The sequence below is a fragment of the Artemia franciscana genome, chromosome 8 (genome assembly GCF_032884065.1).
Source record: "Artemia franciscana chromosome 8, ASM3288406v1, whole genome shotgun sequence".
NCBI lineage: Eukaryota > Metazoa > Arthropoda > Branchiopoda > Anostraca > Artemiidae > Artemia > Artemia franciscana.
The window spans coordinates 40,458,372-40,477,577 of NC_088870.1; the positions used below are offsets into that span (position 1 = coordinate 40,458,372).

General features: G+C 35.7%; 2 protein-coding genes across 9 annotated transcripts in view; one reads left to right on the forward strand and one right to left on the reverse strand.

Annotated features, from left to right (window-relative positions):
• Positions 1–19,206, forward strand: part of LOC136030428 (differentially expressed in FDCP 8 homolog A-like) — a 92,980-nt gene that overhangs the window by 23,494 nt on the left and 50,280 nt on the right. For 4 of the 7 annotated variants that reach the window (XM_065709399.1, XM_065709401.1, XM_065709400.1 and 1 more), the window contains exons 4-7: positions 282–446; positions 1,590–1,831; positions 7,188–7,409; positions 13,605–13,853. In XM_065709399.1, the coding sequence (XP_065565471.1) occupies positions 282–446; positions 1,590–1,831; positions 7,188–7,409; positions 13,605–13,772 (797 nt within the window). In that variant the 3' untranslated portion in view covers positions 13,773–13,853. Of the gene's footprint in view, positions 1–281; positions 447–1,589; positions 1,832–7,187; positions 7,410–13,482; positions 13,525–13,604; positions 13,854–19,206 lie in introns of those variants that run through there. The other 3 variants (XM_065709403.1, XM_065709404.1, XM_065709405.1) reach the window with 3 other exon arrangements.
• The window catches only part of LOC136030429 (peroxisomal biogenesis factor 19-like), a 44,586-nt gene continuing 40,314 nt past the window's right edge, over positions 14,935–19,206 (reverse strand). For both annotated transcript variants that reach the window (XM_065709406.1, XM_065709407.1), the window contains exon 7: positions 14,935–15,337. In XM_065709406.1, coding sequence (XP_065565478.1) covers positions 15,035–15,337 — 303 coding nt within the window. In that variant the 3' untranslated portion in view covers positions 14,935–15,034. The remainder of the gene's footprint in view (positions 15,338–19,206) is intronic.

Sequence of the window (19,206 nt, forward strand, 5' to 3'; positions counted from 1 at the left end):
AACGTTCTTTTAAATCAGCCAACTTTTTTCTGTTCGTTAAGAGACAAAATGTCGATTGAGCAGCCCTCGAGGTAGATATACCAGAAAAGCTGGTACTGCTTTTCGCTGTTGTGGTGTTCGATGTGGTACTATAAGTTTTTATATATTAGTGTCATAATTAGAAGTTAGAAATAGAAAAATATTTTACTCAAAGTATTCATTCATAGTAGTAAGCATTCCCTCTTTATAGCTCGGAGAGTCACCATCAGCCATATGATTAGTCGAATGTTTGTTCATTTCAGGTTGTGGTTATGTGGTGCATGGACGGTGTACTGAATCAGTACGAAGGGTGTGTGCTGCTTTCCGTATTAAGGAATCAAAATCATTGATTACGAAGATCTGTCCTGAAAAAGGTTTGCACAATCAGATCTATGCCTGCGTCGAGTGCGGAACTGTTCTTTCACGCAGTAAGTTGTTTGAATTATTACTAAGAATTCTTCAATGGGTTGGTAGTTCGAACAAAATACAATATTCCGATTTAAGTGTTTTTGTTGATTATTGCTTCGAAAATATAAAGTGCACCACTGGTCAAAATAGTATAACTCCACCCCTTTTTGGTGTGGGAGGCTGGGGCTTAAGAATCTATTCACTTGACTGTTATGTGTGCATTTTTCATTATGGAAATCAAATGTAAGAAGTTTGGATTATCTAGAATTCAGAGAAAAACGTTTTCTTTATAAGTCATATTCTTTGTTGTTGTACTCGAATGTAATTGATACTTTCTCATTAATGGTGGCCAGCCTTTGACTGTTGGACTGAATGTAACTTTTGTTGAGGCTGCAAGGCCGGTTGTAACTGCTAACTATGAATATTTAAAAATTATGGGAAAAATAGCTATTATTAACACGTTCGATTTGAATCATAAGATTTTTAGCTTAGCTGAAGAAAAGATACAAATAACTAGAAATAAAATGACGAACCGTCTTATTTTATTTATTATTTGTCATTATTTTATTTTATTTATTTTACGTAGAGCATGCTGATGAACGATAAAAACATAGCGGTTGGTCAACATAAAAAGATTAACTTAGCTGATTTTTGCTTTGATAACATTTGATTTGAGTCAGATAGACCCTCTCTATCCATCCCTCACAGAAGCCAGGTTGGAATTACATCCCCAAAAGGCATAACTAGGACACTAGCCACCAATTCTGACTAAGGCGCAATTGAGACACTAGCTTCTACTTCCTATCAAGTTTTGTTGGGTCCCCTCTGATGAGATATTAGACTTTTTTCGAAACTCCCATGCATTTTTTTTTTCATTTAAATAATAGTTACTTTTCCTGGATCAACCTCAACCTCGTTTCTCCCTTGCCCTTTTTTCTCAAACACGTTCGCTCTTTACCAAGTTGTAGCTGTCGCTGCAACTACGATCTACTCATTGCTCTTGGCAATGTTTTTAGCTAAAAAGCCGAAGTTACGACAAGTTTGGCAATAAAAACGTGCCTTTTGGGGAAAAGGGAGGGGAGTTAACAAAAAATATATTATAATCCCCCTGTTTTCCATTTATATGCATCTCTTTTATCTTTTGTTGTTTTTTTTCATTTCAGACTACAAGGCCTCCGAACCAAGACTTTGTGACTACACAGGACTGTATTTTTGTCCAACTTGTCATTGGAATAAGAAATCTATTATCCCAGCTCGTGTCATTCATAATTGGGATTTCAAGCCTAGGCCGGTTTCAAATGGTAGCTACCAGTATTTGAGAATTATGGAAAAGGTGGCTGTTATTAATATGGACGATTTGAATCATAAGATTTTTGGCTTGGTTGAAGAACTGGACCGTCTTAAGGTAAATATCTGACTAGGTGAAGGGCAAATGATATATAACGCATTTTTGATACCTAAGTTTTAACAAAAAAAAAAGAAGAAAAAAAGTTTTAAGTTCACAGCAAAGAGTGTGAGTAACTTATAGCCAATGTAAACTGGCGCTAGTGTTGACAAAAACACCAATACCATCTAATGTTTTGTGTCTCTTGGTATTTTTGAAATTTTGTAATCGTGAATCGTTCAGAAATTCAGATCTGACACTTATCACTACACTAATTTTACCAATTACACAAATTAAGCTATTTTTCTTAATTTTAAAACAGCAAAAAAAATGCCAAGAAACGCCAATCAATAAATGACGTTGATGTTGTTTTTTTGTTTTTTTTTTTTTTTTTTTTTTTTTTTTTTTTTTTTTTTTTTTTTTTTTTTTTTGTCGACACTAGCGCCAGTTCAGACTTGTAGGTTACAGAAAATTCTGTAATTCTGGTATAGAGTTTCAAAAATATTGCTAAAGATTCGTTGACTTCTGTTTGATTTCATATTGTTTTCCTTTGGTGTAGATCCGTCCAGGATAGGTTGCAGTCTGTTTAGTTTTTCTTCCTTACTTTTCTTTCTTTTTTTATCCTGGTTCATCTATCACTCATGTTAAATTTGATCTAGTGTTTAGTCAATACGTGTACGGTCATCCTTTACAGACTATAGAACGTCTGTAGGAGTTAATGTCATGGGTCGATTTATGTGTTTTTTAGAATTTGGAATAAAATAATTTGTCTTAACTAACTCAGTTATTAATAAGAATAGCATAGCGTATACCATAAATGGAAGACAATAACCCCATCTTTTGAAAACCTGCCATTGTCAAATTTTCAATTTCACCCAACTGGTCTATCTATGTGGAATTTTAAACCAGTAAAAAGATTCTTTACTTTTTACTTTCACCGTTTTAAAAAATTTGCTCTGTTTATCTATGTGGCAAATCTAGACCTAATAACTTTAATATATTTAAAATCAGAGTCAAAAGGAAAATATTAACTATGAAAAGTAGATAAATAAAAACACTGAACTTAGTAATTTTGGAGACTTTAATTTCCCCAGGCCAGTTCCACATTGCACCTAGTATTTAATGCTCAGAGTTTCCTTTGCTGGGCCAGATGAAGTGACTAAGCAGCCATGGGGCGAAAAATATTCAGAAAGAAATGTATTCCATGTAGATCCACTTGGATTATGATCTTGGATATTCTGATAATTTGAGTGATTCTAACGGACACAGTTTGCATGTGAAACATATTTTTGACGTTGTTTTATTGTGTTGCAAGAGCAACACTTTGGTTCTGTCCTGTTTTTTTTTTCCTAGAACCCTGATTTCAGCTTATTCCTAGAAATTGGTAAGGGTCTAACCTCTGCGATTTTTACGGAAAGTGTGGACCTTTTCATGGTTTCATCAAACCATGTTTCTGCTTTCGAGTGGAAAGCTCTGTTCTAGCAGGCAAGCAGACAGGCACCAGTCTCAAATTGAAGACGGACTAAAATCTGTAAGTGTTAAATATATGCGGCAGTTACCTGGTCCCACAGCCAATATATCTTCTTTGAGGGATAAATTGAAAAATTTACAGAAACAAAAAAGTGGGGACCGAAAGTGCTGACATTTATTGTTACCCATTTCTGTTCATGATTTCAGCTGAGTTTATCATTCGGTTTTTCGCAGTTAAGATTGCGGTAGAGAAATGATGTCAGATGTGCCTCTTAAACTTTAAAAGTTCTCTCATTTCTAAAGAAATTAGAGTTTATCCTTTGCTCTTATCTGAGTGATGACGTTAGAATTTTGGCCTACAGCAAAAAGTCTACTTTTGAACTACGACAGATAGATTCTTTTTCGACGGAAGTCGTTAGCTCTTAATGAGCTAATCAAAGTATATGTCATCCATTTTTTGGTGGAAAAATTCCTTCATGAGACATACCAGTTTTAAAGTTTAAAGGGGGTTGACCGTTTCAGTAGTAAGCTATACACTGAAACCAAAAGGAGGCCGATACAGAAATGGTATCAGATATGCCTCTTAAACTTTAAGAGTTCTCTCATTGCTAAAGAAATTAGAGTTCATCCTTTGCTCCTTTCTAAGTGATGACGTTAGAAACTTGGCCTACGGCAAAAAAGTCAACTTTTGAACTAAGACAGATATATTTTTTTTTCGACGGCAGTCGATAGCTCTTGATGAGCCGATCAAAATATATGTCATCCATTTTTTTGGTAAAAAAAATTCTTTCATTAGATATACCAGTTTGAAAGTTTAAAGGGGTTGAAAGTTTAAACTTCAGTAGTAAGGTACACACTGAAACCAAGAATAGGTCGATATCAATTGTGAGACATATAGGGAAGTTTTAAGCAATAGTCGGCTCTTAGCTCATAATCATCTTCGGCAATAAGGGGTTTGTAACTTTTGCTAGTAGGTGTACCTATTATTTTGTCTCTGGTGTATTTGATGGTAAAACCAATTTGGTTCCAGTGGTAAGACATGTTACAGATTAACTTCAGCATTAACAACTTCTGTTGATCCTTACAGATTAACAACTTCAGCATTTAATCGAAGGGAGGAAATAAAACAAAGTGTTGCTCTCGCAACACTTTACTCTGTGAAGTCGAACAAAGGTTGCCGCAACACCTTACGTTGCCTATGCAACGTATATCTAGTTTTATTACATTTTGTGAAAAGTGTCAGGGATAATTTAATGTAGAGTTGAAATTTGTTTTGCCTAAAAAAAAAGTTGATTTTCTCTTCATTGCCTGTTCTCTAATTTTTGTTTTTGTTTCTTTTTATTACCATCTTTGCTAAATCCTCTTTGGACAACAAGACTGTTGGGTTTGGGTTCATTTACACTTAACTTGACTTAAGTCCTATCTGTCCTCGGAGGTCGTTTTGAGGCCTCTTCTTTCACCATTCTACTGATGTAACTCCTGTGTGTATTGATACATTCTGCGAGGCGGAGAAGGTGCGGTTAGGCTAAGCGATGAGAAGTTGTCCTTCCATCTTTTTGGGGGGCCCCCTCTAGGTCAGGAACAATGTGCCCTAGCCATCTAAGCTGCCGCAGGTTTATTCTGTTAAGGACGGTTAGTTTGAACTTGAGATTGTGGAGAAGCTTGATATTGGAAATTCTATCATTATAAGCGATACCGGCAACACGTCGCTGTGATTTTGCTTTGAAGGCAGAATTACGATACAGATTGTCTGTATTTAGATTCCAGGATTCACAGGAATAAATGGTGATATGAGTGATAAGCGAGTTAAATAGCCTCACTTTAAACGTTGATAATAAGTTCTTGTTCCTCCAGATGGGTATTAGACATTTAAAGTTGCCTTAAAATATGATTTTAATTTTGGTTTTGTTATAATTAGTTGAGGATGGACCCTCCAATATATATATATATATTAATGAAATTAACCTTAAACTCTCTTCCCGAAACATTAGCTGGTTCGGAGAATAAACAACAACGATTGTAGGAAATATCACTCACTTTTATTGACCGGAATGTCAAACCCAACAAGACAACAAGATGAACTTCTCTTAAGTCTAAGATGAACTTATTACAAAAAACTTATATGCACAAAAATTGTCGACTCGCCTCTTTCTCCAGCCAGTGTTAACGTCGACAAATCAAACCAACGGAAACCCTAAAACTGAATATATATATATATATATATATATATATATATATATATATATATATATATATATATATATATATATATATATATATAGGAGAAGCGGGACATTTATATGATAACTAGGGCCAAGAAACTGTAATACTACATAACATAGTACATAGTGTCTCAGAGGGTAATTAATATGTTAAATTTGTTCAGGCGACCCAAGAATTGCCAATTCACTGTCTCTTCATTATTTTTGGTAGTAATTTCTATTGTTAAATTAAAATCAGTAAATTGGACACTATTTGATTGATTGATCCACTTCATGTCAGTTCATTGAGTCAAAAATTCATGAAGTGGTCAAAACAAATGAGTCTATCAATCAATACAATATTATCAAATTTACTAAGTTTTTCTTGGACGTTCTTGGGTCACGTTCTTAGGTAAAGAAAAATATTTGTAGCCTATTATGATGCTTTAACGAGTGTGCTAAAGGGATTGTTTGATTGAAATTGATCATAATGATTTGATAAACAAAATGACATCCTAACATTTTCCCCTAATACTGGTGTACTATACGTCAAAGGTCTTTAGTACAGCTGTATGAAAAAAGATCTTGCAGACAGTTTGTGAACTGATAAGAGAGGAAATTCTGGTTGGTTAATAAAAAAAAGAACAATTTTTTGACTATTTTAACAAGGCTTTTTGGTCCAACAAATTAATTATTTTTTTCTATTTTGTCTAGGAATGTCATACTTTTTCGTTTTTTGTCTAATAGTTTTAATCTGCATTATTTTTTTTCTGCTGCGTAAATTTTGCTTTTTGTTGTTAATCTTTCGCCTTATTCGATTCTACATAAACTTCTTAAATTTTATTTGAATAAAAGATATTGTATTTTTTAAGAATACAAATCAATAACTGACTACAGTTTTTGGACCGAAAGTGTCAATCAGGGCTATTAATCGCATTCAATATTCTGAAGAGTCAACATGAAGAGTAATCGTAATCAATTAAGATACGTATCAATTATGACTAACTAACGATTTCATTTAAGCATGGCCATAGAGTACTGCGGGCACTTGCCCCCTAAAAAACCGAATTTTTTTCTATTTCTTCAGTGGAAGTGCTAAAAAAGGGGTATTCTTCTAAACATAGACAAATATAGGGAGGTTGGCAAAAATCTTGGAAATGCCCTTCTAGAACTAAATCCCCTAGCCCTTAATTTTTTTATGGACGGTTAATATCGAGTTTCGATTGTCTCGGAAGGTCGCATAGATTTACTAATATATATAGCCACGAGACACAAAAAAGTACTTGCTAATACTAGAGTCGCACATAAAGCCTCAATTTATTCGGTTGACTTGTCTTAATTGGCGTGTGGCGGTAATAAGGATCCTTCATTTTTGCGCAACATTGCGAATAAGGTTATTAACACTAATAACGGTAAAATAGAACACCGCTCTATTTTTATCACTACTCTTATTATTGAATCAACACTTTATCACAAATTCTAAATTCTTATTTGCTTAAAAAGAGAGCAAGGTGTGGCCTCTTCTAATCTTTACTATCTACTAATAAGGAGAGTAATAAAGGAAAGAGGGGCATCGTCTTATACTTAGTTAAGACAGTATGAAATATGCTCTCCGCAAATTTCAAATAAGCTTCCTAAAGTGTATAAACCTTATAACCTTTATGACGCCAGTTTTAAATAAAGCTTAATACATGATTCACTTTCAGGAACTAAGACAGATAATACTTGCTGCAAAGGAGTATCTAATTGCGTGTGAAACAGCTGCTAATCAAAGGATTTTGAGTGTCTTGAAGCATAGGAGTCATTTCATTGAAACCTCTGCTTCTTACTCTTTGGCGGATTTAATTGACTTGGAAAGCGGGGTTTTGCTCCCGTTCATAGAAAATATTGTGGGGAAGTTTGAAAAACATATTGAAGTAGATTGTAAGGTAAGTTTTTAAACTTTTTATTGGAAGTAAACGCTTGTTTTTTTTAAGCGCGATTTCATGTATATGATGTCAATGCACGGCATCTCTTGAGTCATCCTTTCCTTAATAATGAGCAGGGATAAGGATGTCTACCTGTCGTGGCTGATTGAAGATCTTAAGTAGTTCTTCACCGACGAAGGGTGGAGAAGGATCTTCCTCCTGTGCAGTTTGTGAAGGCACACTAAGAACCATTCTTAAGCAATGTCAATATTTGGATAGATGTCAACTGCATCAAAATGACGCAAAACCTTTCTAACGTCAGTTAGAGTATAGCTTTTTTTTTCTTCATCAGTATTTTATACCGATTTGTATAATTTCAATGAATCCTTCATTTACATTTGAAGGATATCAAATGTAAGGCATTCATCTACAATCATAGGCTCAAGATAGTCGGATAAAAACTCAATACTTCACTCGCATGCTTCGTAATCTCTGAGGTGTGAGCAATTTGACCATAAATCACATCAGTCCAGTTTTTATTAAGAATAAAAATCGCTCAGTGATAATTTATTTTGCCTCTAGACCCTGTCTAGTGGGCCTATTGGTGAATCCTGACCTGCTTCTAGATCGTTATCCTTTGCTCAATTACACAGAAATCTTGGATTATAAATTTTTATTTAAAAAAAAAATTGCTGAAGAAGATAACATTTTTAATTTGGGATTTTATGGACAACAGCAATAATTCATGACGTAATAACTTATCCACTAATGATCTACAGCCAAATTTCGGACATATTCGTGCCCCTGCTATTAATCTCGTAATGTTGAGTACCTTTCGTAAAAAGAGTACCGTATTTTGAAAAAAATTAGAAACATATCTCGTTGGGGCATACACAAAATAATAATAAAAGACAAATACCGTTATTCGTGCTAAAATATAAACAAAATTTATCTTATGAATAATGTCTATTTGGATCAATAAGAAGGATTAATTGTTTCTGCTGAATTGACAAGTTGTCATAATTTGGTTTTATGATTGTTAATTTCAATCTGAAACGCGATTTTGCGTTCAATAGCCTATTTATTACAAATGCATATTCACATCAAACTCCATTACAACGTTTTCCTCCACCAAGCTCTTCCCGTAACCCTGAGAGTAAGTGTACGACACGTTGAGAAACACTGACCTGGATAATTAAATTTCTTTTCTATTCATTATTAAATAGCAACGAAGACCCCCCTGCCTTTCCATCACAAACACTAAAAACAAGAAGAACAGTAGGGAATTCCGCAAGACAGTGGGAAAGTCATTAGAATGAATATTTCGGCCCTATATCCAAGGGCCGCCTTCAACAAAACGTAAATATATAGAAGACGAAAAACTTACAACAAGATACAATCAATTCAACTAAAATGAAAAAATTTTCAAAACAGTCCCAGCATCCTTACCTCAGCAAAGTTCAACCAGGACTAGCTATTTACGTCTCGCTTATGGGGAGCAGTTGACCAATAATGTCTTTTATTTTATTAGAGTCCTGGTTGAACTTCGCTGAGGCAAGGATGACGGGACTGATTTGAAAAATTTTTCATTTTAGTTATGTTGATTGTATCTTGTTGTAAGTTTTTCTTCTTATATATTTATGTCTTGTTGAGGAAGGCCCGTGGACAGAGCACTGTCTTGCGAAAAGGATTCCTTATTGTTCGTCTTGTTTTTGGTGATTATTAATATTATCTTTAATATAAGAAATTTTAATAAAGCGACGACCTAAACAAGCTTTTGCTACATTTCTTTGAAAAAATATCGCTAATAGGGATTGAAAAGCGAATACTGTTGATGCATTAATTTCAGTACAGCAGCATTGGCTATGACAAAATCTTCTACATATAAAATCGTACGAACTTCAGCAACACTTAGAAGTGCCAAATTAATTTGATCTCCTTTCTTGTAATTTTTTATTGTTATTTTCTCAATTTTCTGACTTCACGCCATCCAAAATATTTTTTAAAACTTTGTTTTATGTGTGCTCATGCCCAAAAGTAGTAATCAGTCTTGGCTTTGATCCGTTTTAATTTTCATTTGCGACTTGGTTTTTATGGCACTTGGTATTTACCAAGTGACATATAGCGATCGCAAATTCTGTTGGTCCCGGATTTGCTAGTTTAGTCACTTCCAGATAAGCTAGGACGATTAAATTGGGTAGGCGTGTCAGGAACCAGACCAGATTAAATTAGAAATAGTTGTTTTGCCAATTTGACCATCTGGGGGGAGTGGGGGGACGGTTAATTCAGCAAAAATTAGCAAAAATGAGGTATTTTTAACTTACGAACGGGTTATTGGATCGTATGGAAATTTTATATTTAGAAGGACATCGTGTCTCAGAGCTCTTATTTTTAAATCCCGACCGGATCCGGTGACATTGGGTGGAGTTGGAGGGGGAAGAGAAACCTAAAATCTTGGAAAACGCTTAAAGTGGAGGAATCGCGATGAAACTTGGTGGTAAAAATAAGCACACGTCCTATATACGTGATTGGCATAACCGGAATGGATCCGCTCTCTTTGAGGGAGTTGGGGGGAGGGTTAATTCTGAAAAATTGGAAAAAATTGGGTATTTTTAACTTACGAAGGAGTGATCGGATCTTAACAAAATTTCATATTTAGAAGGATCTCGTAACTCAGATCTCTTATTTTAAATCCCAACCGGATCCAGTGTCATTGGGGGAAGTTGGAGAAGGGAACCGGAAATCTTGGAAAAGGGTTAGTGTGGAGAGATCAGGATACAACTAGGTGGGAAGAATAAGCAAAAGTCCAAGATACGTGACTAACATAACCGGACCAGATCCACTCTCTTTAGGGGAATTTGGGGTGGGGGGTAATTCGGAAAATCGAAAAAAATGAAATATTTGTAACTTACGAACGGGTGATCAGATCTTAATGAAATTTGATATTTAGAAGGATTTTGTGCTTCAGAGCTCTTATTTTTAATCCTGACCAGATCAGGTGACATTGGGGGGAGTTGGAGGGGGAAAACTGGAAATCTTAGAAAACGTAAAAATTGAGGCATCTTCATCTTACGAATGGGTGATTGGATCTTGATGAAGTTTGATATATAGAAAGATCTTATGTCTCAGATGCTCCATTTTAATTCAAATCGGAATCGGAGACATAGGGGGTTGGAGGGGGAAACAGAAATCTTGGAAAACGCTTAGAGTGGAGAGATCGGGATGAAACTTGATGGTAAGAATAAGCACAAGTTCTAAATACGTGATTCACATAATTGGGACGGATCCGCTCTCCTTGGGGGAGTTAGGGGGGTGGGTGTTAATTCGGAAAAATTATAAAAATTGAGGTATTTTTAACTTAAGAACGGGTGACCGGACTTTAATTAAATTTGATGTTTAGAAAGACCTCATATTTCAGAGCTCTTATTTTAAATCCCGACCAAATTTAGTGGCTTTGAGGGGAGTTGGAGGGGGAAACCGGAAATCTTGGAAAACGCTTAGAGTGGAGAGATCAGGATGAAACTTGGTGGGTAGAATAAGCAAATGTCGTAGATACGTGATTGACGTAACCGGAATGGATCCGCTCTCTTTGGGGGAGTTAGAGGGGGGTCAGTGCTTTGACGAGTTTGGTGCGTCTAGACGTGCTAGGGCGATGAAAATTGGTATGCGTGTCAGGAACCTGCACAAATTGACTTTGTAGAGTCGTTATCCCCAATTCGATCATCTGAGGGGTTGAAAGGAGAGGAAAAATTAGAAAAACTGAGGTATTTTTAACCAGAACTTTTGTTTTAAATCCCGACCGGCATTAAGCCTCTGATTTTCCTTTTAAATCAATCTGTTGATTCTTAGAATTTTGCTAGAGCTCATGCCATATAAGCTCTTGGCTCTTCCGACCTCGTCACAAGTGCCATATGAGCTCTTAGCTCTTGTCTTTACGTAAAATTGGTTTTGCAGCGTTTGCTTGTGATGCGTGGGGCTTTTGTTGAAAAACAGACATAAAAAAAAAATATTCAGTTAAAAATTAAATGTCAATTCAAGGTTTATGTTTCCTATGTTGTTCCCTCTGTTTTTATGTTCCTTCTTTTAAATTTTATGTTCTCTGTACAACTTTCTCGGTTGTTATTTGCGTGTAGTTTTACAGTTTTGGAGTTTTAACATGCTTTAATTGTTCTATCATTCGAAAGGTGAGATCCAGCTTCGTCCATCTATTGAATTTTATTTTTGAATTTGGTTCGGAATTTTTTTTTTCTAGATTAAAAATAAGCAAATTTTTTTTATTATAAATCGTGCAAGTAGTAAAATTTCACACCTTTAGTTTATTTTTGTTTAACTTTTTGCAAATTTTCTATCTTTTAATTTATTTTTCCTATCTTTGTCCTTATAGTTTATAATTTGGCTCATACACTAGCTAGGAAGTTTTTCCGAAATTTGTCATTTCATTTGTTCCTTAAGTAAAGCTAAGCTAGAAAACATTATTTGCTAAAAAATTAGTGCGCAGATCGAAAACAGTCCAATTTCTAACTCTATAATTTTCAGATTTGATTTTTGTTGATTTTTCAATTGAAATAGTTTTGCTTTGCTTTGATGTTTTTTAAATTAAAAATACGTGATTTTTTTTTTAATCAAGCAAGTAGTAAATTTTCCTATCTTTTAAGAGAGTTTCGACCATTTTCTCAAGAGTTCTGGTATTATCAAAATTCTGGCTTGATAAATGAATAGATCTGAAATTAATTAAACCAATGATATAAGTATTTTGTTCTTTGAAAGGACTAATGATAACATAGAAAAATTTTGAAAATATCTTGCTACTATATTATTCACTGAAATGGACTTAATATTCATACTGGTATTCGAGATATTTAATTCTCTGACTAAGTGATTATTCAGCGTTAAATTTCCACTTTTTTTTCTGATTTGAAAATGTTGCGTTAAATCTGTCCAAAAAGTTTTTAATCAAAGTCTTCTTAAAACTATATCATATTCTTGAAGCTATGTTAGTGGTCTATGAATGTGCTTATTAACGAGGAATAGATTGAGATGTGTCCTATCCCCTTATCTAATTTCCTTGTGCTCTCCTGTACCAAGGAAAAGTAGACAAAAGGACAATACATAGCTATTCCATGAACTATACATAACATGAACATGCATAATATAATATGAAAAGCCTATATTCTATAGGCTGTTCTATGAACATACATAGAACAGCCGAGGGAATGCAGGGTAGGGATAAAGAAGTGCCAATTTCGGCCAAAACAAAATGTAGCACCCGGACAAAATGATATTTCTTTTTTTTTACATGATAATAAAGGAGTCACAGAGTGTTATCTATCAGAACTAATGGGGCCAAAAGTGCAATAAAAGATATAATATGACAAAAAGTCATATTTTGAAGCAACAAATTTTGGATTGTTTTTGCATTTCTTTTGTCAAAGACCAAAATATCATGCTACAATAGGGTTAAAAAATCCTTTTAGCCCCCTTTTCCCCGTCCGGCCGCCTCGGAATAATTTGAGTAGCTACTAAAAATGCCTCATATTTACTTTGAAATGTTCCAACTAACGCGTGTAAGAGTAGTGCTTGGTGATATGCACTTGAAACTTTAGAGATAATTACCTTTTAAATTCTTCCTTATAACCTGTTCCCATCCCATTGGGTGACAACCTTCTTTTCGCTAGGTCCCAGATAGATTGCCAAAAAGCACTATCTTTGGCCATCTGTCATGCGTAAAACGTGTCCTAGCCGCATTGACTTCTCTTTCGTTATCATCCTTTATAAGAAAAGAGAAGGACATCCCTACTTTTGCTCATTTTTGGGGAATTTCTTCTTTTTATTCAGATTCAAAGCTGTTGAAATTTGCATATGGTACTAATTCGAATCTTCAGTCTCCTAAGAAAGAGGACTCGCCCCTCTTAAAAAATTTTGTAGAAAATCGTCAAAACGGGTGAAAATTTGAATGCAAGAATACACTTTATAACACCAAATTTTTCCCTGTGCTCATAGAAAAATCTTTGAGCCCCTCCCCCTCTGTCCCACCAACCCTCTCAAAACTGTTCTTATCCGACTAAATATCAATTCAAAAAAAAAGAAAAATCAGGATTGTCAAAACAAAAAATTAGCGTGAAATTTTTCACAAACTTTTGACCCCCTCCCTGTTCCACGGACTCTCTCATAACTCTATTTTTATCTGCCTAATTATTAATTCAAAAAACTTTTCAGGATTGTCAAAACAAAGGATTGATGTGTAATTTTTGCTTTAAAGGAACTCCATTATTCAGCTACCAGTCGACAGTTTCAGTTCTTCATTGTTGTAAAACCTTAGTGCATAAAGAGTGTTCACTGAAATTTGTCAAGTGCCCTTGTGACAAGAACGAAGATGTCACATAACTCTAGCTTTATAGAAGACGCGATTTTTACAAAATCCATGTACAATATTGATCCCCGTGTAAATAAAAGCTTTTGTATTTAGTTCATTTCTTTATGGTAAAGGCATTAGTGTCCCACTTTTGTGAATAATTGCCCACACAGCTATATATAGTCTTTCAATTTTTTTCGAAGGTGCCACAGCTCAAGGCTACAAGTGACCAATGCGCCTTCCAGATCCCAAATCGATCGAGTCTCTTTTTTTCTTGCTTCTACTTAGCGTCTAACCACTTGAATATTAACTTTTCATCTTCAGAAGTAAATTACCAAAAGATGCGGATTACAATCAACAAATTAAAATTAATCGTCTTGCCAAATATTGCATGATTTTTACAGAAGTCAATTTGATTAAATCCTTGCAGTTTTCAAAGTAATTAACCTAATTTGGTGCCAATCCAAGCCGTCTTGGCCTTAATTTTCATGGTTTTTCCTAGCGCGATGGGGGGAGGGAGAGAACCCTGCATTTTTTTGGAGGGGCTGAGTTTTAAAGAAATACAGCCTGGAAAAATATATATGATCTAAACATTGCAGGCCTGTGTTTGTATATTTAGGCTTTCTAAAAGGGTGAGGAGCTAAAACTCCCCTCTGTCCTCCTTTGCTGGCACCCTTGTTCCCATAAATGAGACAATTGTAACTGATAGGTAAAAGGGTCTCTAAACTCACGGCCTTCGTGAGTTGCACCAACCCTGCACTAAGAGCTGGGTGAGCAGAAGAGGATCTCCAATCTCAAAGATATGTCTGAACTGCCAAAACTCAGGCTTAAAAAATATGTTTCTTTTGAAAACACAGGCCTCCTATTATTCCCGATTGAACCGTTTAAAAGTCAATTTAATCAAGCCCATCAAAAACAAACAGTGCAAAGAATTATTTATACTTAGTTCATGGTATTATAGCTTATTTTCGGAAAATATTTAAGTGACAGTATAATGTTCAGGATTAATCAAGTATTTTGACATAAAACTGAAAAACATAAAAAGGAGGCCTGGTTAGATCAGCTTCTGAAAGGCTTTATATTCAAAGGAAAATTAACTCCTTAGAGGATTATTCCCGTTAGAAATAATCTCTGTTCAAAGATTCGACGTTTTGATAAATATAGTTTGCATTATATTTACACAATCAACCAGAATTAGAATACATTGTATAATCCGAAAAGTAAAACCTATAAAGAAAAGAAACACCTCGACTAGATAACTTCTTATCTCAAAAACCAAAGGCTAACCATATTTTCACATAATATTACACTGTTCCGCATTGGCCTGATTTGCGTCAAAATTCATTTGAGGCAAGGCGCCATCACCAGCAGATTCATCACCACCGACTAAATCCGCTGGTGGGGTTCCGCACGCTTGAATCTGTTGCATAATTTCCATAATCCGAACAAACCGTTGGCTTTTTACTTCTTCGCTTTCAGATTCTACTTCACTTTCAAATTCTTTGCACACTTGCTCCATTAATTTTGATTGCTTTTCGTAATTTTCGTATTCTTGAGGAGTGATTGATCCTTTATTATTGTTAAGCCAGGTAGGGTACTAAAACAGAGAGACAAAATTAGAAGAAAAAAATATCAGGATTTTGTTAAATGTAAAAATCTGAAGTAAACTTAGAAAACGAGTGGCTTATAAAAAGAGGGCCACAGTAATACCGCTCAGACACGTGCTGAGGGGAGGGGAGGTCTTTCTCCTTTCGCTACTGAAACGACCAGGTTTTAAGGACTTTTCCCTATTAGAAAACGTCATTATGAGCCAACAGTTTCAAAAATTATATTTATGGTCAGGTATCAGTGTTGTGATGTTCGTGGATTTTTGAAAAAAAAAAACAAAAAAAAAAACAGTGGATTGAAGATATACAAAATGAAGATTTTTGGACATTAGTTTCCCCAGGCAGGGAGGCTTATACGAATATTTTAAGAAAATGTTATCTTTTCTCTGGATTTATCTGGATCAAAACTGGGAGAGATTATTTCACCCATTATATCTGTCCAAGAGCCATCATTTCTTCTTTTTCGCTGTGACTTTGCAAATCACTGTCATTTGATGGTAGTTTCACTTTCCTATCCGCGTAATTTGGCATTTTTAACAGACTTTTAGCGTCACTAACGAAAAGAAGACTCTTGGATCAAGAACAAGAGCTAAGAGCTCATATGGCACTTGTGACGAGGCGAGAAGAGCTAAGAGCCAAGAGACCATATGGTATGAGCTCTAACAAAATTCTATAAATCAATAGATTGATTTAAAAAGGAAAATAAGAGGCTTGATACCGGTCAAGATTTAAATATGAGCTCTGAGTCACAAAGTCCTTCTAAATATCAAAATTCATTAAGATCCTATCACCCACTCGTAAGTTATAAATACCTAATTTTTTCTAATTTTTCCTCTCCCTTTTGCCCCCCAGATGGTCGAATCTGGGAAAACGACTTTATCAAGTCAAATTGTGCAGCTCCCTGACACGCCTACTAATTTTCATCGCCCTAGCACGTCCAGAAGCACCGAACTCGCCAAATCACTGAACCCCTCCCCCCAGTTCCCCCAAAGAGAGCGAATCCAGTACGATTCTGTCAATCACGTATCAAGGACATATGTTTATTCTATCCACCAAGCTTCATCCCGATTCCTACACTCCAAGTGTTTTTCCAAGATTTCCCCCTCCAAATCCCCACAATGTCAAAAGATCTGGTCGGGATTTGAAATAAGAGCTCTGAGACGTGAATTCCTTCTAAAAATCAAATTTCATTACGATCCGATCATCTGTTCGTAAGATATAAATACTCCAATTTTCATGTTTTCCAAGAATTCCGGTTCCCCCTTCCAACTCCCCCGAATGTCACAGGATCTGGTCGGAATTTGAAATTAGAACTTTAAAGCACAAGATCCTTCTAAATATCAAATTTCATTAAGATCTGGTCACCCTTTCGTAAGTTACAAATACCTCAATTTTCAAAATTACCCCCCCCCCCCAATTCCACCAAAGAGAGCAGATCCGGTCCAGTTATGTCAGTCACGTATCTTAGACAGGTTTCTATTCTTCCCATTCAGTTTCATCCTGATCTCACCGCTTTAAGTATTTTCTAAGATTTCCGGTCCCCCCCCCAACTGCCCCCCCAATTACGCTTGATCCGGTTGAGATTTAAAATAAGATATCGGAGTTACGAGGTCCTTCTAAATATGAAGTTTCATGAAGATCCGATCACTCCTTCGTAAGTTAAAAATACGTCATTTTTCTTATTTTTCAGAATTACCCCCCCCCCCCCGCAATTGAGCGGATCCGTTCTAATTATTTAAATCACGTATGAAAGACTTCTGCTTATTTTTCCAACCAAGTTTCATCCCAATCCCTCCAATCTAAGCGTTTCCCATCATTTTAGGTCTCCCCACCCCAAACTTCCCCCAATGTCACCAGATCCGGTCAGGATTTAAAATAAGAGCTTTGAGACACGATATCCTTCTAAAAATCAAATTTCATGGAGATCCAATCACCCGTTCGTAAGTTAAAAATACCTCATTTTTTCTAATTTTCAGAATTAACGCCCCCCCCCCCAACTACCCCGAAGAGAGCGGATCCGTTGTGGTTATATCAATCATGTATCTAGGACTCGTGTTTTTTTTTCTCCAAGTTTCATCCCGATCCCTCCACTCTAAGTGTTTTCCAATTTTTAGGTTTGTCCCTCCCAACTCCCCCCCCCCCAATGTCACCAGATCCGGTCGGGTTTAAAATAAGAGCTCTGAGCCACGATATCCTTCTAAATATCAAATTTCATTGAGATCCGATCACCCGTTCGCAAGTTAAAAATACCTCTTTTTTTTTTCAGAAATACCCCCCCCCCAACTACCCAAAAGAGAGCGGATCCGTTCCGTTTATGTCAATCATCTATCTAGGACTTGTGTTTATTTTTCCCACCATGTTTCATCCTAATCCCTCCACTCTAAGTGTTTTCCAAGTTTTAGGTTTCCCCCTCCCAACTCCCCGCCCCCATCACCAGATCCGGTCGGGATTTAAAATAGGAGCTCTAAGACACGAAATCCTTCTAAACATCAAATTTCATTGAGATCCGATCACCCGTTCGAAAGTTGAAAATACCTCATTTTTCTAATTTTTAAGAATTACTCCCCCCCCCCCAACTACCCCAAAGAGAGCAAATCAGTTCCAATTATGTCAATCATGTATCTTGGACTTGCGCTTATTTTTCCCATCAAGTTTCATCCCGATCCCTCTACTCTAAGTATTTTCCAAGATTTTAGGTTTCCCCCCTCCAACTCCCCCCAATGTCATCAGACCCAGTCGGGATTTAAAATAAGAGCTCTGAGACACAATATCATTCCAAACATCAAATTTCATTAAGATCCAATCACCCGCTCATAAGTTAAAAATACTTCATTTTTTCTATTTTTTCCGAATTAACCGGCCCCTACTCCCCCCCCCCCCCAGATCGTCAAATCGGGAAAACGACTATTTCTAACTTAATCTGGTCCGGTCCCTGATACGCTTGCCAAATTTCATCGTCCTAGCTTACCTGGAAGTGCCTAAAGTAGCAAAACCGGGACCGACCGACAGAATTGGCGACTGCTATATGTCACTTGGTTAATACCAAGTGCCATAAAAAAAGGTTCTTAGACAGGGGCAATTCAACAGGGATAGGTTTACTCGATAATTTAAGGTATCCCTGGCAAACAAAGCATCAGGAAGTTTGTCCAGCAAACAAAGCATCAGGAAGGACAATGTCCAGTCATTATGCACGATTTTTTCCTTAAAAAGACAATTTCTTTGTGAACCCACAACATGGATGCTGAAGATACCAGCCATAGGTGGTGCCGGTGTTATTCAGAAATGGTCAGAGATCTACATCCTTCGATTTTATTATTTAGATTCAAAACGTTACAAAATCAAGTGGAACTATCGAAATGTAAATAACGACGCAGTTTCTGTTTCAAGTATTTTTAGGAATTGTGAAAATTCCTATTTTAATTCCAATTTAAATGTACAAGAAATTCTTATACATTTTCTTTATTTTTCATATAATTTTCTTGTTTTTGCATTCTACGTAAGTTATCGCTGGTCGTCGGATAGATTTGGAGCGCGAAATTAAAAAAAAATTAAATAGTAAAAAGGAAATTCCTAAATCTCTTGATTTGACAAAGAGAAACCTGTTGTATTTTAACATTATAACATTTTTATTCTTTTTTTTACATGTGAAATGCTGTTTTAAGTCTTAAACTAAAAGGTTCCATTTTTAAATTTTTCGCCTATTGTGTTTCTGCAAATTTTTACTAAAAAATATTTATTAGTCGATAATTTCATTTCTGAGAGCTAAAAATTGTAAGCATTAATTGGGACAGCATAAAAAGGACAATAATCAAAAAGAGACATCGGACAGTTCATGAAACCTGGGCCATAGGCCCAGGAG